The sequence below is a fragment of the Delphinus delphis genome, chromosome 21 (genome assembly GCF_949987515.2).
Source record: "Delphinus delphis chromosome 21, mDelDel1.2, whole genome shotgun sequence".
NCBI lineage: Eukaryota > Metazoa > Chordata > Mammalia > Artiodactyla > Delphinidae > Delphinus > Delphinus delphis.
The window spans coordinates 6,510,419-6,532,590 of NC_082703.1; the positions used below are offsets into that span (position 1 = coordinate 6,510,419).

A 22,172-nucleotide genomic window follows, 5' to 3' on the forward strand; every position below is an offset into this window, starting at 1 on the left:
CCCATTTCCTCTTCTTTGGTCTCTGAGGAGCTAGACTATCTAGCTGACCATGATGCAACCTTTTTTTTTTTTTTGGCTGTGCCATGAGGCGGGCGGGATCTTGGTTCCCTGACCAGGGATCGAACCCGTGCCCGCTGCAGTGGAAGTGTGGAGTCTTAACCACTGGACCACCAGGGAAAACCCGCAACTTTTTTAAAAAATTGAAGTATAGTTGATGGACAATATTATACGTTACAGGTGCACAATATAGTGATTCACAGTTTTTAAAGGTTATGCTCCATTTATGGCTATTTTAAAATATTGGATATAGTCCCTGTGTTGTACAATCATGCAAGTTTTATAAAAGTGAAGTTGCTGAACTCCCCTTCTGCCTTTTCTGGGGTCAACCCATGAGATTTAGCTTTTAACTACTTTTTTTCTTTTGGTTTTAACATTTTTTCTTTCTAGCCTCTACAAGTCTTTTTTTATTTTAATTGGAGCCCAGAAGTGGGCAATTAATTTCAACAGGGCCAAACTGGCTAATTTTCTACCTGTCTACTGCATTGCTGGAAGTACGAATTCTCAATACTGCGTCTGCTGAATTGCAGTGTTGTTCCTTTCTTCCTCTATGTGCTATCCTACCTGTAATCTTATTCCATGTTATCACATCTGTTTGATTTCCCACTTAGTTACCTGTGTGTTTTCTAGCCTGTTTTTCCAGATGACTGAAAATAAGTTATTTTTGAACCCTTATGCACCGTGCTAACCCCTTCACATGCGTTTCATTTCACAATGCGTTTTCATTTCATCCACTCAACCCATTTTATAGATGAAGAAACTGAGGCTCAGACAGGTTAAAGAATTTATTCAAGACCATACATCTAAGAAGTGGTAGAGAAGGGATTTGAATCTTGGCAGTCTAACTCTAGAAACTACATTCTTAATTTACCTATTCAATTGTAAATCCATAGTATTTGTGTTGGGCTCTCCAACCAACAGAGAAAGTTTGGGAGCACCGTCGAAAAACCTGAGAAAGCATGGGCTAGGGTTGCCAGATTTAGCAAATAAAAATACAGTTGATCCTTGAACAATGCAGGTGTTAGAGGCACTGACCCCGGCTGGCATCGACGAAAATCTGCCTATAACTTTATAGCAGGCCCTCGTATCTGTGGTTCTGCACCTGCGAAGGCAACCAACCGCAGATTGAATTGTCCTGTAGTGTGCGTTTATTGAAAAAAATCCGTGTAAGAGCGGACCCGTGCTGTTCAAGGGTCAACTGTTCAGGATGCTCAGTTAAATGTGAATTTCATATAAACAACGAATACCTTTTTAGTATGTCTCATGCAATATTTGGGACATACTTATACTAAAAATTACTCGTTATTTATATGAAAATCACATCTAACGGGGCATCCTGTATTTTATTCGGCAACTCTAGGCTGGGCATATTTCCCAGACAGAGACTGCGACTTTCCTACCGAATTGATATCAAAATATATTTTGGGTCAGTTGAAAGTACCTCTGCTCTTTGGGAGCAGAATTGCAGCAGTGTTTGGAGTATTTTACGATAAATCTCCGTAGCACCTACCAAGAATTATGCCATTTTCACAAATAAGCTGTTTATTATTTCTACATTGATAATGGGAATAGATATTCATCTGAATATATTTTTGGGGCTCGACTTAACTCACTAGGCAGAAATGTTTTATCTCTTTATATCACCTAATCTAATATTAGCTATTGCTAAATTTCACTGTAATAAAAAAATACAAAGACTCATTTTATTTAGCAAGACTGAAAATAAAACTAAGACATCAAATCACACCTTTAGAGTTGTCTAAAACAGTTCTTCCATCTATCAGCCCAAGGCAATTAGTCCAGCATATCATTTGTAGAGTGATTAATATAACAACAATCATTTCTCAGTTTCAAAGGGGGTCATTCAGTCCTCGGGGCTCTTTGCAAGTAGAATTAGTTTTGACTATTCAATCACCAGCTTGCACAAAAGCAGAAATAGAGAGGAATGGAAATACAAACACAAAATGATTGGCTATTACCTCTTTTAGAAGGAAACACCAGAAATAGTGGCTAGAACCCTACTGAATAGAACTAAAGAAGCAGTGGTTAAGTCCATAGAGGCAGAGTGACCCCTAGTCAGGATACAACTTATCCTCGATCAAACTTAAATAGGTAGTCAATAAATATGAAGCTCTTACTTTCACTGTTTATAAATGGTGAAGTTATCTGTGTTGAAAGATAGAGACTCATAGAAACTGCAACAGATCATTTATAAAACATCTACTTTTTTCGGATCAATATAGTCGGCCCTTTGTATCTGTGGATGTGGAACCCGCGGATACAGAGGCAGCTATACTAGGCCATTTTATATAAGGGACTTGAGCATCCACGGATTTTGGTATGGGGTCGGGGGGAGTGTCCCGGAACCAGTCCCCTGCAGATGCCGAGGGATGACTATATTGCTAAAATTCTTTCAGTGATTTTTTTCCCTCTCTCAACTTAATATGATCGCAGATCCCTCCGAATTTATTTTAGTCATATAAAAATTAACAAACTGTGGCTTCCTTTCAAATATTCTGTCCTGATATTAAAAAAAGTGATTAAAAACAGTACTGAATATAGATCACTTCTGCAAAGTTTAATGAGTGAGAAACATTCAACCAAGGTGATTTTTCCTTGGAAAGTCCTACAAAAACTGACTTTTATAAACAGTTCCTTATTTTGATAGAGGTTCCATTTATCAATAGCAGCCATGACTTTACTGCCTACAGAATTGCAGGCTGTCACAGTTTACATGTTTAGAATTCAAATGTTTTCAGATCAGGTTTTCTAGTAAGTGTTACAGAAACGAAGTCACACAGACAGACTGGTTAGTTGTCTCAAGCTAAGAAAACAGCCCATTTCCATGATTTTCCTATTCAGGCAGGTACAGACAACATTGGAGTTAAACGAATGGGTACTACAACAGTTACATTTTTTGCTTAAAGAAGAAGTGACATTGACATTGAAGGGGGGCAGGTGTAGCAGGACTTCACCGAGGCTCCTTTGTGATCTAGTGCAAGGGACAAGCCATCACAGGATGCTAGTATTAGAGAGAAGTTCTGGTTAAGAATCTGAGCAAGCTTGCTATTCAGAGAGGCTGAGATGTCCTCGCTGCGTATTCCACTGGAGAGAAGTAGTGTTTTCTGAGGCTTAGGCAGCCGGTCTCAGAGCAGAGGAGCTGACAAATATGTAAATCAGGGATGCTGGATGTGACATGGTACTCCTAACAAGTGATTAATGGCACTGAAGTGGGAGGAGGGTGAGTGTATCTTAAGGATGGATACCTTATGCTGGTCTTAGACTAACTGCCTTCTGCAAGGCCTTCTGAGCACATTAAAATCCATCACTCCCAGGAACATCTGGCTGCCTGCACAAAGTGTGACCAGGAATGGTGGTTTGAGAATTCTAAGTCCCACAAATTAGAACAGAGAAGGGCAACATTTAAATTAAGAGGGATTAACCCTCTGTGTATTCCTAGGCCGGCTGAATGTTCCCCCAACTCCCGAAGAGCCTGGTGCTACTTAGAAGCAAGGTAGCCCGACTTTTGGGGCCGTTCGATTAATCAGAAGTCTGGGTGTGGGATCAAAAATGAGATGGAAATCTGTGCCAGAAAGTATCATTTGTAGTTTCACCGAGAAAAGAAGGGTACAGTGGGAGTTCTTCTTGGAGGGGGGCAGCTAATAACAAATCCTCAGCCAGGGCTTGTCGTGGACGATAGCAACAGGCTTGCAAGTTCACTCCAGACAGCTGCCCTCCACTTAGCGACCTGGTACACACTCCTGCCCCCAAGTCCAACTTCAGGACACAAGAAAACCTTTTTTTCATGTTTGTGTTCCCCCCATCCAAATCTCCCAATTAGTAATGAAAAAACATTTGAGTGGATTCTGATGCAGCCCTGACCCAGGGACTAGGGCATGAACTCGCACCCACACAGCTGCCTCCATTTGAGTGGATTCTGATGCAGTCCTGGCCCAGGGACTAGGGCATGAACTCGCACCCACACAGCTGCCTCCATTTGAGTGGATTCTGATGCAGTCCTGGCCCAGGGACTAGGGCATGAACTCGCACCCACACAGCTGCCTCCATTTGAGTGGATTCTGATGCAGCCCTGGCCCAGGGACTAGGGCATGAACTCGCACCCACACAGCTGCCTCCATTTGAGTGGATTCTGATGCAGTCCTGGCCCAGGGACTAGGGCATGAACTCGCACCCACACAGCTGCCTCTGGAGATTTAACACTCGGTGTGACCCCTGGAGCCCTGGATTTAAAGACACCGGCCGCCTAGCGCACGGGCTCCCCCTTATCACTACATCAGACAGACCCCAGCACGAGTCACAGGCACCGAGATTGGGGAATCTTTGGGACGAGCCCTTCTTCCTCCCCCAGAGGAGGTCTTCAACCGTAGGATCCCCACAGCAATGCAAAGACACTTGATCTCAAGGAACGCGCACAGTTTGCCAAGCAGGTACCACAGTGGCTAACAGATAGCACGGTCCCACTTCAGCAGCTTTGAAGACACCTGAGTTCTTCATTCCTGTCTTCTTGATGCTGAGTGGAACCAACGAACAGGTTAAGAGGAGAAAAAAACCAAATCACAGAATAGGTGAAAAGTTTTAAAAAGAATTGTGTGGTGGCGGCCAAACCCTGACCCTGGAAATGTGGTCGGAAGCCACCACGCTTTCAGCCCTGGGGCAAGGAGGGTGGTGTGTAGAAAAGCCTGCAAAACCTATAGCACCAGCTCTTCCTTACCAGGGCTCCAGAGAGCGGGCCTCGGCAGTAACCCATGGGCTCACGGCCAGGAGCGCCGGGAAAGCCAACATCCATCGCAGCCGTTTCTCCACAGCTCTGCTGGCAAACTTACAAGCACGTATTTGCTCGGCAGCTGGGCCTCACCCACGGGCATCTCCCACCTTGGAGGCAGGTAGAGAACACTGGACTGCCTTTCCCCAAATAAGGGCAGTCCGATCGGAGGCGACACCCTGCATTTCTCCCACTCCTTATTAATAGCATCCCTAATTAAGCCAGCTTCAAAAGGGCGAAAATCAGTGCCTGGAGCTCAAAGGGCTAGCCCACGGTTTCCAAATCTTAACAGAAGCCACGTAACCTACTTACCTGAAGAAAACCCCAATTCATCAGTCCCTACCCCCGCTTCCCAGGAAGGGGAATAGGTTTAAGTCCGTTTCTTCTTTTTTCACCACAGTACGTGGAAGAGAGTCAAAGAAGGTAGTGTGGAAGGGAGGGCTGGTTCATCATTAAAAAATAAAGATCTCTTTGAGGGTCATGTGCGGCTGGGGACAAACATTCAGTTCTCCTCCGCGTCTGCCTCCGAGGGCTCCTCTTCTAAGCCAAAGCTCGGCTTGTCAGCTAGCGCCTCCAAGTGCTTGCCCAGGCTGCCCGCAGCGTCCACGAACATGTCAGGGATGTCTTTGCCAAAGTAAATCTTGCTGTTGGAAGCGATGGCCTTGTACTTCATCAGCTGCAAGTACTCAGGGGTCAGCTTCAGCTGGAAGAAAAATGAGGAAGGAAGACTCTGATGGGGCCAGATTAGGGAAAGTCTGGGCGGCATCCCTTTACTTTCGCGAGGAGAGGGTCTCCGTGAGAACCACGCCCCCTGCGCCTCTTCCTGGTCTCAATGTTGCGTTAGTAACCGCGAAACCCCTTCTCTGGGAGAGAGTAATCTCAGGTCCTCAAGGTGAGAACTGCGAGAGTTTCAGGAGTTTCTCTGTTTACCAGCAAAATCAGACTTCTCTCAGGGTCCAGCTAAGGGAAAGGGAAGGCGCTGGCCCACACGGCCCAGGAGTCCTCGCTCGCGACCACGAGGGGCTGGGGCAGGCGCCATGTTCTTACAAGCACCCGGCTACTCTCAAGCCGGGCACACGCCCTCTGGCGGCCGGGCGGCGCTGGGTCTTTACCTTATTCGCTTCGGCTATTTTCATGGCAGTGTAGCACTCGGCGTCCGCCTTGGCCTTCTCCCGGGCCAGAAACGCCGCATCTTAAGAGAAGAACGCAGTGAAGTGAAGGGCAGAGGCTGTCGGAAGGCTAGTCCCCGCCACTTTCCCCGACTGCCTCCGTGACCCTGGGCACACTGCTCTGGCTTCTCTGTGCTCTGATTTCCTCATTTATGAAACTGGGGAAAAGGCATTTTTCTCCTGTTTCACAAGTGGTTGTGAAAATCGACCAAGATGAAGGAGTGCTCTGACAGCATCTCCCGGTGGTGGGGCCTAGCTAACTCTGAGTAAGTCTGCCGCTGTGCCCGACAGTGTCTTTTCTGACAGCATCGTGGAGACACGTCCTCTTTCTAGCCGCTTACTCCTTCTGTGGCCTGTGAGGAGAGGGACGGGACCCGCCTGAACCTCCTGTCTCCGAGCTCTCCACCCCGGCGCTCTCCCCTCCTAGTACACAGCAAGACCAAGGGAAGCCCGAAGAAGGCTCTGGATACGGCCCGAGGTGGATCTGCCCTGAAACCGACTACCATAAACAAAACAGCTCAGCCCCTCTCCAACTTCAGCTGCCTTTTCATTTCCATCAATCATTTCAGAAAGGCTCCAATTAGCAGCGCTTAAGCTGGCACAACTTGAAGGGCATGACATGCCATGGTCTAGACTAACACCTGTTTGGACTAAGACACATTTAAACTTCTACTTTGCAATCTGCTTCCTTAATCTGCTCAGACCAGCTTTCGGTCAAGCTGACGCAAAATTTTTGATATTTACTCCCTGGCCTTGGGAATGAGGCCAGCCTTGCACGAGCAACAGCTGTAGCAAAAGCCTGGGAAGCAAGCGGGGACTGGGGGTGGGTTCTTACTGCACAGCCTCAGCAAGGCCCTGGGTGGTGGAAGCCTGCAGGCTGGCTGGGGTGCATGCGGCCAACTCGACTGGCCTTAGCGCCTGGTGACCTGCGTTTATAATAAAAATGTGCTGTTCGGCTAAGAGCTCCCCAGTGAGGAGCCGCTGATCCGTAAAGGCCTAACTGGCTCCTCCACGGGCACCTGCAAAGCCTGAGAGGCCCCATCGTGAGTACTACTGGACACAGCACTGTGCAGCCTGAAGCTGGGCCCTGAGGTCTTGTTTTTGGCCTAGAATTTGCTTGATATAAAGGCACCACACGGAGGAGAAGGTGGGTGGTGGGAATGAGGTGAGAGCTGAGGGGCAGGGGACTGAAGGTGAGTGAGATTCAGAGAAGCTGGCAAAGACAACACCTCTCTCCAGCTCGTGGTGTCGGTATTGAAAGGTGTCTTCTTCACACCCAGCTTAACATCCACAGGGACCCTGAGAGGCCAAAACCACGGTGTTCACGGGCTTCTGAGGAGGGGGGCGGGTAAGGCAGGGGGGGAGAGAGCTGCTGTCTGGACCTAGCTTCTTGGTTTACTTCCAATGCCAGACTGTGAGCCCAAGACAGCAGGGACCACGTGACCTCCCTTTTTCTTAAGCCTGGCAGAAGAGTCCTGGTGGCACCCAACTAAAATCTGATGAATGACTGAATCTCTCTGAAGTGGAAAATTAATGCCAGCCTGGACCGAATCTCCCCAAAACTCAAGTCAGAGCACAGAGAACAAGGGATGTTCCAAAGAAACCATAACATCTGAGCACAGAGATTACAGAGCAGAGGAAATGACCCCACCCCCACCCCCCCACCCCGGCCACAGAGCGGGGTTTGAGGAAAAGGCAGGCGGGAATCTCTCGCTCACCTTCGATTTCCGAAATCCTCTTCTCCGTCTCCTTCTCCATCACCTTCTGCCCATAGGTGATTTCTGCCACCTGAGCCACTTTCTCTGCCTCTGTATTAATGAAGTTGAGAAAGGCTTAGAGCCCCGATACTTCCAGAGTTTGACGGCATTGCACCTTTCACCTGATCTGAGGCCCTGATGCAGGGCAGCGGGTGGGCTCGGGTGAAGGGCCACTGGCCCAGAGGCAGCCATGGCAGGCTCCCTCTCCCAAGTCACAGGATATTTCTCCCAAAGGAATGTTTTAAGGGTTGAGGTACAGGTTTCCTCCTGCCACTGCACTTTAGGAAGTGGCCAGGGCTGTGGCTGGTCGTCTGGTGCAGTGGTAAAGAAGCCGGGTTCAGGGGCAGAGTCCCTGGATTTGAACCCCGTTTCCATCACTTCTCTGCCATGGGACCATGGGCAGCAATCTAGCCTCCGTGTGCTTCAGCTCAGTGAGAGGAGGTTAAGGATGCTGCCTTCCTCACCCGGCAGGGGTGGGTGTGTGAGGAGCGAGATGATTCACCCGCGAGCATTTAGAAAAGCCCACGGCTCGTAGTAAGGGCCCAGTCGGTGTTATTATTATTGTGAATGAGGAATTAACTGGAAGGGCTCCTTTCATTTAAGAGACGTGTGGAAACTCAGAACTCATGATCCCTGGCTGTGATCTGACAATTTCAGCTGTTTCCGGGGGATGCAGGCCGACCCCGCGTGTGGCAGGGCTTCGGAGGACCGAGCCCCAGGCTTCCTGAATCTCTCCACCCTCCCCAGCCTGTCTGCTCTGAAAGGGGACCCCACAAGCACAGTCAGACCAATGAGGGCCTTCTTCCGCTCTGTCTCGGCTTCCTTCTCCACCACCTTCTGCTTCTGGGCTGCAATCAGAAGCTTCGTCTTCTCGCTTTCCCTGAAGGGGAGAAAAATGCACAGCTGTGAGGCCGCTGGGGACCAGCTTCTGCGGAGATTCACTGCGCCCTGGAGAAGACAAGCCGCCCCCGCCCCGGGGGACGCCAGCTGTCATTCCTTCCTCTCTCCTGGCAGGCTCTGTAACGTCCCAGGTGAAAGCGGCTCTGCTGCAGGCAGTAACATGGCTTGCCTTCTCCTCCAAAACTCATTGGTAGGAAATAAAGCATAACTGACTTCAGTAAAAGGCACCTGCCTGCCCACGCAATCGCCGCTCCCCGTCTTCTTCGGCACGAGCCGTGAAATGCCACACGCCTCCCCCCGCCCCCGCCCCGGCCCTCTGAAGAGCATCCCTGCTCTGTCATTGCGGAGCCCAGGTGAGCGTCCTGACATGCCTGCCCCCATCTTCCAGGGTGGTGCGCTGTTACAAATACTCAAGAGGGGATGCCTGGCCCGGCGTCGATCAACCCCGGGATGGGATGAACGGGAGGCAGGGGAGAGCGGTGGTTACAGCTGGGGCACCGGGCACACTCACATCAGCTCGTAGTTCCTGCGGATGGCTTCAGGTATGTTGGGCTTTGTCACCCGCACAGCCTGGAGAGGAATAAAAACAGAACCTGATGGGGAGGTGAGGGGCTGAGGGACCAGCTCCCACCGGTCCTTGATCTTCCTGCACAGACAGGACATCCTCTGGAAGAGGGGATGCACCTTCCTCGGGGGTCGGGGGGCGATGGCAGGGCTCCCACCAGGGCGGTGCTTACTTGGATGACGAGCCCGGGGGCCATGGAGGTCAGGTCCTGTTGCAAAGCCAGTTTGAGATTTTCATCAATCTGATCTGGAATCAAGACAGATAGAAGAAGGAGCTGTTACACTTTTCAGGCGGGGAGGAGGGAAGTACGGTGGTAGAGTGCAAGGCAAGACACCAGCTCACGAATGCACCTAACAGGCAAAAGGTCTTCCCAAGGCAGAGTGCTCATCAGGGCCCGGATGTCTAAAGACACCCTGCAAGGCTCTCACAGCGGGAGGCCCACTCGGTCCTCTATGTGAGCCAGCCGTGAGCGTGTCCTTTCCCTGGGGCCTCAAGAAGACATCAGCCTCGCCCAGAAGGGAGCTAAGCTTTAAAAGGACAAACAACTCGAGCACATGTTTTGAGTCAGGCAGCAGCCTTTCCCTAGAAACAGCAGCAACAGAAGGTGGCCGCCTGGCTTTCACGAAGAAGGAAGGTGGAATGGCCAAGTTAGGTATTTTGAAAAAGCCAAGCACATTAAATCTAGTAATTTTAGAGGTTTCTAAAAGAAAAACAGACTCTGATGTCAAGGAAAGCCCCAAGGAAGACTAATTCCATTAGGAACTCCATCAAATAACACAAGGAGAAGAATGACAATTTACAGCTCTGGAAACGAGCCCAAGTGGTCTGATGTGTTGTTTGCTTTGGTCCTGATTCTCTGTCTGAAACATGACACGTGAGTCACTTCACGGACAAGGGTTGGAAGAGCTGTAACCGACTGTCCCTCTAGCTGTGGCCCTAGAACAGCGGCGCCCAGGCTGCCTGCTCTGACCTGGGCCTTCCCTGCCCTGCCCCCCGCCCATGAGATCCTCAGTAAGATCCTGGAAGAGCACTGAGAAAAGGACCCACGAAACCAGGCTGGGACATCTTCACGGAACCATCTCCCTACTGTCAGCTGCCATCTGCTTTAAGTGGCCATTCGTGATCCAGGAGCCTTTGAGGAACAGTAAGTCTAACTCCTTGCCTGTTATAGATGGTCAAACTGAGGCCCACTGAGGTTCAGTGATGTGCTCAAGCTAGTCAGGACCCAAAATAAAGAACTTGTTTAATTATTATGCTTTGGTTGTTAGAGTTGAGAACGGTACTTTCTTCAACTGTCATATCGCTAAGCAAGGGGTTTTAATACTTCTACATATCAGATACGTTCCCAGCAGCCTCTCAGCACTGAGAGAGAAATGCCCATAAGGGCAGCACCTCCCACCTGACATGGGTCTAACAATTTGACGGCTAGAGATAAACATTACATGCCACATTTTCTATTTTAAATAGGAGACCGACCAAACTTTAAGGGAGATGCCCTATACCCTCCATAAGTTAATAACACAGTTGTTTATCAGATTAAATTCTGTCTGAGTCAAGGCAGAAAATTGTGACCCGGGGCTAGTAATTTTCTAGGAAAATCTGGAAGAAATGTTTTGCATGGTGGTTTACTACCAAAGTAACACCAGTACTAAGTTGTTTATAGGTGATGGTTATGCTGACAGATGCAGATTAAGTTATGTTATTACGTGAACACAAAGAGGGTCTTCAGACAAACTTCTTAACAAGTACTGGATAACATTTTAATAAAACAGGCAAAGAGGATGCATCAGAGCAAGCAGTGATAAAAACTGCAGTCAAGCTGAAAGTCAGGGCTATGCGTCCTGAGAGGAGGGGACCAGAGAAAAACTTTCCAACTTCAGGGAACAGGATTAGAGACTTGAGTTTCTCCTTTGCAGATGCAAATGGATTCTAAACAAAACAGTGCTTGCTGGCAAGAATGATGTTAAAAGATATTTCAAAGCAAACACACTTCCCTAGCTCCTCTGTACAAGAAGTTTTACTTTACTAGGACGCCAAGTTCATCTGCAAGATAGTGAGAAGTTCTCTAATGCAGAATAATTTCACATTTTAATTCCCTCTACATGGAAATTAGAGCTCTTCTGTCTTTTGTTGTTTCAAATGCTTTGGAACGTTCATTTAATGGCACAAGTTCTAAAACAATGGCTAGAGAGAAAACTAAGATATTTTATGAAATTATATCAGTTTGAGGTTAAAAAAAAATCAACAGCAGATTTACTGAACTGTTCTTAACAGCACACTGAATCCAAACCCCACAAGAGAATCCAAAGCCTATAAAGTGAATTTAGATTCATTTTCTTCTGCAGAAAAGTCAGAAGTGCTTCTGATGATTTCCCAAATCTGAAACAGTGCAAAAGGCTGTTTGCTTAATTAAGACGACTGGTGTCGCCAACGATTCCGCCTCTGTCTACTCTACAGAATGTTCTCACTCAGGGTCCTTTTAATGAAGATTCCTGGGAAAAATCACTGTCCAGTCCTGATGTCAAGAATAGCTGTTACCACTGATTGCAAAGTTCATTTGCTTTTATTTTTTAATACATTTATTTATTTTATTTTTGGCTGTGTTGGGTCTTCGTTGCTGCGCGCGGGCTTTCTCTAGTTGCGGTGAGCGGGGGCTACTCGTTTTTTTTTTTTTTTTTTTTTTTGCAATACACGGGCCTCTCACTGTTGTGGTCTCTCCCGTTGCGGAGCACAGGCTCCGGACGCGCAGGCTCAGCGGCCATGGCTCACGGGCCCAGCCGCTCCGCGGCATGTGGGACCTTCCCGGACCGGGGCACAAACCCGTGTCCCCTGCATTAGCAGGTGGACTCTCAACCACTGCACCACCAGGGAAGCCCGGGGGCTACTCTTTGTCGTGGTGCGCGGGCTTCTCATTGCAGTGGCTTCTCTTGTTGCAGAGGACGGGCTCTGGGCGCGCGGGCTTCAGTAGTTGCGATGTGTGCGCCCAGTAGCTGTGGCACGTGGGCTCAGGAGTTGTGGCTCGCGGGCTCTAGAGCGCAGGCTCAGTAGTTGTGGAGCACGGGCTTAGTTGCTCCGCGGCATATGGGATTTTCCCGGCCCAGGGCTCAAACCCGTGTCCCCTGCATTGGCAGGCGGATTCTTAACCACTGCGCCACCAGGGAAGTCCCACGTGGGTCCTTTCTGTTCTAAGCGTTTCCCTATTCCTCTCTACAGGTATAGGGTAAAAACAACAACCAAAACTCACAGAGGTTCTAGGAACTGTAAGTAGCTATGGTCCTTGTCCCACTTCTAGAATTAAACGTGACCCTTGCTGTTCTCATCACTTGGTCCTGGTGCCCTTCATCCAGGGTGGCATGGATGAAGCCAGAAGCCAGGGGAGGGAGGTCTGAGCTTCAGCTCTGCTACTAGCCAGCTCTGGCACTTTCTCCCTTTGGGCCTTAGCACCCTTATCTTGAAAGGAGGATGCTGGGTAATCTCTAAGGTTCTACTAGAACTGACCCCTCTTCATTACAAAACGATGCTTAGGGACAGTGGGAACACACTTCCATCCCAGGCCGCTGATTCAGCGCAGGAGCGAGTCCTCGCATCCACCATTACTCCTGTGCCCAACGCTCAACCGCTCTCGCGAGCTTCCTCCACCGGCATCTGCGTTTCCCAGGAGCGCCCTGTGTGACCGCCCGCTTCCCGGGCACTGGATCTTCAACACTGCTGGGCCTTTGGTACCCATCCCGCCCTGTGGGCAGCTCAGAAGTAGGCAGCGGGGAAGCAGGGCTGCTTGAGCAGGTGATCATCCCAAGAGGCTTTCTTACCGAAGAGCTCGATGTAGACCTCCTGAAGCGTGTGGACACTGCAGAACTGGTTCAGCTCGTGGTGGATCTTGTTGAAGATGAGCGCCTTGTCGTAGTCGGCAGTGTAGTTCTTCACTATATCATACACTGGGAGGAAGGAGAGATTCAGGATGAGGACGGGCGGGACTCACCACATCCCCGGACACAGCGGCTGTCCCTTCCCGGGGCGCTGCTGCAGACACAGGGCAGGCGTGGGGCCGGTGGTGGGGCGGGGGGAGTGGGCTGCAGGGGAGGGGCTGGGCTGGGGGAGGGGCACGGCAAGCACACACCTGCGTGTGGGACCAGGAAGTTCACCACCTCGATTCTGTCGAAGTAGATCATCACGCCACCGCTGTCGGAAGAGGGACGGACACAGCAGTCAAGGCTAAGCTCTGGAATATGGTGCCTCTCCTAGGGGGTGGCGGGAGGTGTGTGACTTGACAGGAAAAGAGGAGAGTTTACGGGGGTGGGGTGGGGTGGGGGGGCGGTGAGAGGTCAGAGGCAGGAGGCTCTCCAGGCAGGAGTCCTTCCGAGCTGCTAGCGAGAACGCAATCTCGTGAGAAATCACACCTCCTAAAAATACCTCCGCGAAGAAAAAAACGAAACTTTGGCGGTAAGACAAGAGTAGTTCATCTCCTTTTAATCTGCAGTGCCTTTTGATTAAAGCAATCAATCGAAAGGAAGAGACTAAAGAAGGTAACGGAGTTCTCAGAACTTAAAAATGTGGGGTTTTATGGTCACTGTTTCTCACTTTGTTTTCACCATCACTTTAGTTCAGCCCTCCCCGCCCCGACATTCATTAGAAAACAATTTCAAACATACAGAAAAGCTGAAAGAATAGTACAACTAACACTCATATATCAACACCTAAATTTAACAATTGTTAACATTTTACCTATCGATTGATCTACTTTTTTTTTTTTTTGCTGAACATTTCAAAGCAAGCTGCGGCCAGGATACCTTAGCCCTTAACACCTGTCAAGCATCAATCTCCTAAGAATAATGACAGTCTCCTACAGAGTCACAATACCATTCCCAAACCTAAGGAAATTAGCAATAATTCCTTACCATCTAATACCCAGTCTTTCTCCAGATTTCCCCAGAAGTTCCTGTCATGGACTGAATTGTGTGCTCTCCAAAATCCATATGCTGAAACTCTAATCCCCAATGCGACTGTATTTGGAAGCAGGGCCTTTACACGGGTAATTAAGGTTAAATGAGGTTATAATGGTGGGGCCCTGATCTGACTGGACTGGTAAAGGAAAGAAGAAAAAGACACCAGAGATCTTTCTCTCTCTCCACACGTGCATAGAGGAAAGGCCACGTGAGGACACAGCAAAGCAGCCACTTGCAGGCCAGGAACCAACCTTGCTGCCACCTTGACCTTGGACTTTGAGCTTCTAGAACCGTGAGAAAATAAGTGGCTGTTGTTTAAGCCACCCAGTCTGCGGCATTCTGTTACGGCAGCCCAAAATGACTAACGCAGTTTCTGTAACGTCTTTAATAGCTGTTATTTTGGAACCAAGTTCTAAGCAAGGTTCACCATTACATTTGCTTATATCTTTACGTCTCCTTTTTGACCCAAGGCCCCTCCAAATACAATGACTTTGTGATGAAATAGGGCCAGTCATTCTGTGGGATGTTCTGATTCTGTGTTTGTCCGAGTGTTTCCTTATGGTGTGGTTTACTTTGTTACTCTGTCCCTGTTCAGACCTTCCTGACTTTTCAACCGGACCACCATATTGGTTTTCTCCTTGCATTTCCGGCCCCTGAGTTCTCCCCCTACCACCTTTCCAACATTCTCCATAGCTAGTTCTGCTGAAGTTATCTTCCTCTAGCAAGTTATTTGTGTGCCAAAAGCCTTTATCACGGCATTCGAGGCCCTTCCAAACTTGTCTCCCTTCTGTGATTTGCTCTACTGCACTCCACCACCTACTCAACTCAGAACATAGGGAGCTTGGGGGCAGAGAACTTGGTGAAACCACCGAGTGGTACGTCCCTTTTCACTGTCTCTTACTGTAGCCAGCCAGATGGCCTTGCCTCTTATTTGGGCTTCACAGCTTTATTCTGGGCACCTTACCTTGTCCCACAAGGTACGTTCTTCACCTCATCTGTCTGGAGTGTGGTCTGGAATTAGGGGAGACATAAGATGCTGTAAGGTGAGCAGTGACAAACAAAGTGAGTTCTTTTGGGAAACCCAAACAGCCTTTGCCTTGAATACTTATTTGGGTTAAACTTGGCCTCTGTGAAATGTGAATACCCCCATGAATGCTCCTCACTTACAGAGTGCGAGACTAAACCAAGCAAAGGTACCCACCCCGCTTCCCTGTAAATGAACCACCACATGCACAAGCTGAGCAATGATGGTTTAGTGAAAAAGACCCTGGTTAGGAGTCCTAAGACCCGTGCTTACTTCCGTTTCTTCCATTTACTAGTCTTGAAACAGCAGATTCTTTATTTAACCTCATAGCCTCTAAAACCTGCTTGGCCCATTCTCAGGATTACTGTGAGACTCAAATGAGATACTGTGCACGGAATGCACTTTGAAAACCATCAAGCACAGTAAATGGCAGAAGAAACCTACAGGGCAGATGCTGATGAGGCATCCCAGGATATTTCCCTGGGTTAGTTTAAAAGTCATTCTCTGAATCTTCTTATTCCTCTTAGCTGGACATACTTCAAAGATGACTAGACTAACTTAGCCTGGCTTTGGGTCTGTCATAACTAATCCTACACCTATTTTAGATGTCGTTTCCCTTCTCCAAGTTCACCCCCCCCCCAATTATGTTCACATCTCTGAAATTCAAAAAAGAACCAGCAAAATTACCATGTTTTATTTCCATCTATCTTGGTAGCCTGTGGTTTAAAACACACAGATGCACAAACATCCTATTTTTCCTTCTGCGTATTCAGAAGAGATTCTTCTCTGGTTTTGTCTTGAAGTGAAGCCATAGTTCCCAGCTGGGAATGACAGGCCAAGGCAATGACCCCGTTCAGCTATTTCAACAATCAAGTAAAACTCCAGAAGTAAGTGGCTCATGGAGCCTCATACTTTATATTATATATAGGACTTATTCTTAAGTGATTCCTTGAAAAGGCATTATACTCATCCACTCATCCAATGGCTAAGTCATTCCAAATCACGCACTAATCACCACCCAAGTCTGCAGTCGTCCAACCCTGCCCCACAAGCCGAGTATACCTGCACAGACTTATAGGATGTGATGAATGGGAGCATGAGATGGAAGCCAGGGCCGCTGGTGGAAGTCAGCAGGGCACCGCCTCTGCAGAGGAGGGAGAGAGAGGCAGGCTTGGTTTGGCAAAGGGGTGTCTGTTACATCAATACTGTTTGGGCCCACTTTCTCTGCAGCCCCATAAACATTTAATATAGAGTGACATGTGCCAGAGCCATGCCCACAGATCCCTGTCTTCCTCTCAGCTTGACCCTAATATTCTAGGAAGCCTGATGCTAAAACCTACAACCGCTATTCATGCTTTTGCAGTGAGAAAAACGGGCACACAGACAAAGTGGAATAAAGACAGCAGAATCCTTGGCTATACTTGAGATAAGAGAGGAGAGCTGTTTTGTTGTATCTGTCGGGCTTGTGGCGATCCACAAGGGCAGTTAAATCCGGGAATATAGTGACCAATTAATGGTACTAGTGTTGGAGTCCAGTGACACAAAGAACCAAAAGGATAATTTTAAGTACACTTGATAAACCATCTAAATATTTTTTTGGCAGTACAGTTACTTTTCTAATCAAGTTATATGTAAATGGTAATAAAATTAAAAGCCATTTTGGGGGACATAGAAACAGATGGTGGGAAGAAATAATTAAAGGGAGAGGGGAACCCAGTCAGACTTCTAGAACTCGCTACTGGCATCCAGAGAAAAAGCATTACGGGGTACATATAAGAAGGGGCTCATAAAGACTTACAGCACATAACTTGGTTATGGAGGTGACTCAAAGGAAAGCAACCCAAGATTTATATTAAATGCTTTTTTGCTTTATATTAAGTCACAGATACATTTTTTTTAAAAAGAGCAATAAAAATAAAGTGACATAATGGGTTATTGTAAGAACCACTATCCTAGAGCTTGCCTTGATGGATACAAGTCAACCTGCAGGCTCTTCCATTCTTCCTGAAATGTTAATTTTAAAGAGTAGGTCCACATGACATCTCCTCAGGTTGCCATCAAGAACCGGTACTCGTCAGAGGCAAGCTTGTGGCACCGAGACGCCCAGAGGCAAGTAGGAGAAAACAGTGTTTCAGAGATGATCTTCAAGGAGCATGATTGCCTTTAGGTTTTCTCTCTAAATCTCTCTACACGTTTATCGATTATCATCCATGGCATCAGACTACTAGGTTTTATATTTACATTTATATATGTATTTACGTGTGTGTATTCCCCTCCCCACGGTCACTGACACGAAAGCTCAATCTAAAAGACTCCCCTATTCAACAAAATGTAAACACAGTTGGTCAGCAGAATCTGTTAAACATTGACTAGGAAAGCCAGTCGTTGAACAGGAAGTTGCAAGCTACGCCGTGTCACTGCCTTACCTGTAATACACCCCAATATGTCCCTCTTCTATCTTGTGCACAGCTGAGAAGAGAGATGCACACAAGAAACTGGCAGCCACAGCCAAAACTGCTCCCAACTGAGCCATCAGTGAGCGTTCACCCTGGGGGAAAAGATACAGCAAGACGTGTGCGCTCTGACTTGCGGGAGAAAAGCTCTGACAGCGAGAGCACCTCCCCAAGCCGAGCTCCAGAAAGTGGCTCACGTCCAGCCTGTAGTAGTATGAACACAAGGCTAGATCTACAACTCTCTTCCTCCTTGCTCTCACTTGGCACCACCATTCCTTAACTGGCTCCAGATACAGCCGTGGCCCAAGGGAGAACCAGTGCCAATTGGGCAGCGTTCAGGACACAGCCTTCCCTTCCTGTGAACACGAACGGCCTGTCACCGGAGCCACTCATATTAGTAAAAGGGAAGCGAGGCAGCTGCAGTACGTTGGCCCAAATTACAGAGGATGTCAGATGACAGGCAGTTGTGGCTGTGTAATTCTGGTCAGAGCCTCCCAGTCCTTAATTGCCTGCCACTTCAAAGGAAACCATTATTTACTCCTTTCAGAGGCTGGAGCGACACAGACAGCATGCGAGCCGAGTTCCATGGCGGGATTCTCTGGCCTTTCATCCACCTTCCCCGTTATTCCTTTGGCCCTAAACAATATAGGTATCTAAGCAGCACTGAAGCCACACTCCCTCCCATATGCTTGACTAGCACTTTGCAACTGACAGGTTCCCCAAGCCCATGGTTAGAGGGGAAAGGGGGTTCCCCAGGCTGGGTAGACTCTGGGGCTCCTGGGTTCAACTGTATTCGGGCACCAGGACGCGAAGGAGTTGGCATCCAGAGACTCATTTCCTGAACACTGAATGATCTGGAAAAACTACGGTAACTGTCAGCGAGGTTCCCAATCGGGCGCGCCTGGGCCCACGCGTCCAGCGCGTGGATTTCTGTCTCCCGGGTCTAACTTAACTTGGGCGCAGACGTCTGCGAGGCGCTTATTTCACCGTGCGGCCTCCAGCTACCGATCTGCAGCTGCGTCCTATGTGCAAAAACCCTTTCCTCCCCGAAGTCACCCCCGCCCCACCTCGCGCTCCTTCCCTGCCCTCTTCTGAGAGAGGGTCGCGAGTCCCAGGAGCCCTGGTTCGGGGCTGGAGGCTCCAAGAGCCTCCGCTCCGTCCCGCCTAGAGGCTCGCGGGGAAGGGACGGGACAGAAAGGGGTTGCTTTCCCGCTCCCGAGGGAGAAAGGATGCTGTGCTGGGGGCCGGGGGGAACCGTCGATCAGCTCCTGCCGGGAGCCTCACCGAGGCCCAAACGCGCGCGCTAAGGGGCGGGGGCCGCGTACCAGGCTGTCCCTCCAGGCGCTCCGTACTCGTCCGAACCCCTGTGCAACCGCAGAAACCGCCACACCTCTCCGCACGCTACTTCCTTCCGGGCCCGTCGCTTCGATGACGCCATTAGTTCACGCGAGAAGACCACGCCCCTTCTCTCCCTAGTTCGCCAGTGCCTCTCCCGCGCCCCGAGCTGGGGGGGTGGCCGCGGGTGGCCGCCAGGAGGCGCCCGCGACGCGGTCCGGGCGGTCAGGACCGCGGTCTGGGATTTCCGGGATGGGGGTGGTGCGGGCGCCTGGAGAGTGACCCCGGGGACGAGGCGAGTGGCGGCGGGTGCTCAGACTGACGTGTCACTGTCCGAGGATTTGACTTTGGAGTTTGCTCCGGATTCCCCTCCACGTTAGGTCAAGCCTGTTGTTTTGTTTTGTTTTGCTTTTTTTCGGGGCAGGTACCAGCGACTTGCAAGCCTTCTAGCCCTCTGTTCCGCTTTCCTGTAGCACCGCTGAATGAAACATCCTTTAAATGTGCAGATTAGCACCATTACGTAACTAATCAACAGTTTCTACTTTGAATTGCCCTTTATGCTTTTCTACGAGCTTTGGCCTTTGAGGTCCCTACAGCACCGTAAAGTAGATTAAGAAGGAATTATCTCAATTTTAGTGAACGAAATCTAGGTTCAGTGAGGTGCGAGGGTAGCAGTGGATGAAAGCCTGCTTTGCTCTTCCTTAACGTCAGGAGTTTAACTGCCTCGTAACTGATGCCACTCCGCACAGGGGCTCGTGCTTGTCAGTGTCTCCCCGCTAGACTGTAAGTTCCCTGAGGGTGGGGACTGCGTCTTCCTCAGCATCCCGGGCCCTTAAGTGCCCAGTAAAAACAGACCGCAGCACGGTGGCCGAGAACCAGCATCCAGACCTTGTGTCTCCCAGTCCGCAGCCTTCACTGGTCCGCAGCATCACACTAGGGCATTTCTAATTCAGCCACTGAAGTTACTGTGTTCGCAGAAGAGAGTCCACTTAATTACAGCCTTCGGTACTTGGAAAGCGTTTACACGGGGAAGATGGCAAGCTGGTGGTGCTGGACAGACTGAGGACACTGGAAAAGGAAAGTGTAGGTTTTCCAGGCATAGAACTGGCCCATTTCCAACCCCCTCCCCATCTCCTGGGGGTTTGCTCTGGGTGAGTTTGTGTTGAGATAGTTCATTATATGTTAAGCCCACAAGTGGGCGCTGCCGGGGAGCTCTGTGCCCACCTCCATAAAAGAGGGTTTCTCCTCTCCCCACCCTGTCACTGCAAATCTCCCCCTCCCCCAACACACGCATTGTGCGCACAAACTTGACCCATTTCCTGATTGATCCTATCAGAACCTGAGAGCTTTTTCTCCGCATGTTCAGTGATAGAACTGGGCCCGACACACTTAATAAAGGTTTCTTTAATAGTTCACACTTAGTAAATGTTTACTCAATAGTTGAGTGAATGAATAAGAGAAATGGAAATATTGGGGTTTATCAGCCCAAGGAATGGGGCTTAGCGTGCAGATAAAGGAATTAAATTAGTTGTCATTTAAGAATTTCCTGACTATTAAACTTTGAAATAAACTATGAACGGAAGTGGTGGGATTTCGTTCTCAGGAGGCTTTTTACCAGGTATCTGTTGTTTAGTTATGGCCCTGCCTAGAGCCATAACTAAATGATAATCTAACATTTCTGAAAACTCTTTCCTTAAGAGACCCGTGATTGTCATGACTCAATATCCAAAATTACCCCGGAGGTAAGTCTGTGATGATTTGTTTAACAAAAGTCAAACAAATGTGTTTAAAAATCCATTTTAAAAAAACTTGCAGGGCTTCCCTGGTGGCGAAGTGGTTAGGAATCCACCTGCCAATTCAGGGGACACGGGTTCGAGCCCTGGTCTGGGAAGATCCCACATGCCGCGGAGCAGCTAAGCCCGTGCGCCACAACTACTGAAGCCTGTGCACATAGAGCCCGTGCTCTGCAGCAAGAGAAGCCACGGCAATGAGAAGCCCGTGCACCGCAACGAAGAGTAGCCCTCGCTCACCGTAACTAGAGAAAGCCCGCGCGCAGCAACGAAGACCCAACACAGCCAAAAATAAAACAAATAAAATAAATAAATTTATAAAAAGCTTGCAGTAGAGAGTAGTGGTTAAGTGCAGATACCCCATGGTCAGATTGCATGGATTTAAATCCTGGGCCATCACCTGGGCCCCCCAGCCTCTTATTAGCTGTGTGACCTTGGGAAAAAGACTTTATCTGTGCCTCAGTTTCTTCATCTGTAAAATGGGGATCATGGTATGAACTTTATAGGACTGTTGTGAGGATTAAATGACAAACCAAGAAAATGATGTACAACAATGTTTGGCACATTTTTTTTTATTTTGCGGTACGCAGGCCTCTCACCGTTGTGGCCTTTCCTGTTGCGGAGCACAGGCTCCAGACGCGCAGGCTCAGTGGCCATGGCCCACGGGCCCAGCCGCTCCGCGGCATGTGGGATCCTCCGGGACCAGGGCACGAACTCGCATCCCCTGCATCGGCAGGTGGACTCTCAACCACTGCGCCACCAGGGAAGCCCAATCTTTGGCACATTTTAAGTGTTCAATAAGCTTTAGCTGTTGCTGTTTTAAATAGGGAATTCCATTAATGTGTTCTTGCCCTTTTGTGGATTCCAGTTATTAATGTGACGGAAGGTGAGAGAACGATGAGCTGTAAGTTGCATGGTTTTGAGTCGTAACCAGATGAAGGCTTATCAGAGGAAGAGATGTGAGACTCCAAAACGACACCCCCATAGATATTTACAATACAGATTTCATAAAGCGTTACTGAATGTTTTCCATGTACCAGGCCCTGTGCCTTTCTCATTTTGTAGAATTTTCAGCTCAGCTCTTTGAGTTCAGCTCCATTTTAGGGAGGAAATTGAAGCTTACAGAAGTTAAGGGATTGTCCAAGATCACAAAGCTTGTAAGTTGCTAAGGCAGAATTCAAATGACCCCAAGTCTCTTTCTTCATTATAGTAAATGAATTAGAGAATGATGATGCAACTTAAAACACATACACACACACACTTACCACATTTATTTCATATGTAACCTTTCAGGAATATAGATCAGTGGTCAGAAGTTGCGAAACTTTAAATTGGGCTGGTTCATTTTGCAGTTGGAAGTTGAAACAGGATTTAAAAAAAATATTCCCGCCACAGC

General features: G+C 48.6%; 1 protein-coding gene across 2 annotated transcripts; it reads right to left on the bottom strand.

Annotated features, from left to right (window-relative positions):
* Nucleotides 1-769: 769 nt before the first annotated feature.
* ERLIN2 (ER lipid raft associated 2) lies at nt 770-19,061 on the bottom strand. 2 transcript variants are annotated; one of them, XR_009517894.1, is made up of 13 exons: nt 18,977-19,061; nt 17,625-17,746; nt 16,261-16,342; nt 15,139-15,185; nt 13,349-13,410; nt 13,041-13,166; nt 9,404-9,477; nt 9,178-9,236; nt 8,555-8,646; nt 7,728-7,817; nt 5,953-6,032; nt 5,153-5,543; nt 770-4,588 (listed from the first exon to the last, which is right to left on the bottom strand). XR_009517894.1 is itself a non-coding variant. In XM_060001311.1 (12 exons), exons 2-12 carry the CDS (start codon nt 17,729-17,731, stop codon nt 5,343-5,345), a joined length of 1,020 nt encoding a protein of 339 aa, XP_059857294.1. In that variant the 5' UTR covers nt 17,732-17,746; nt 18,977-19,041; the 3' UTR covers nt 4,597-5,342. The 2 variants fall into 2 exon arrangements, 1 of the variants encoding a protein (XP_059857294.1); XM_060001311.1 differs by lacking the exon at nt 770-4,588 and having other exon boundaries at nt 4,597-5,543; nt 18,977-19,041.
* Nucleotides 19,062-22,172: the final 3,111 nt, after the last annotated feature.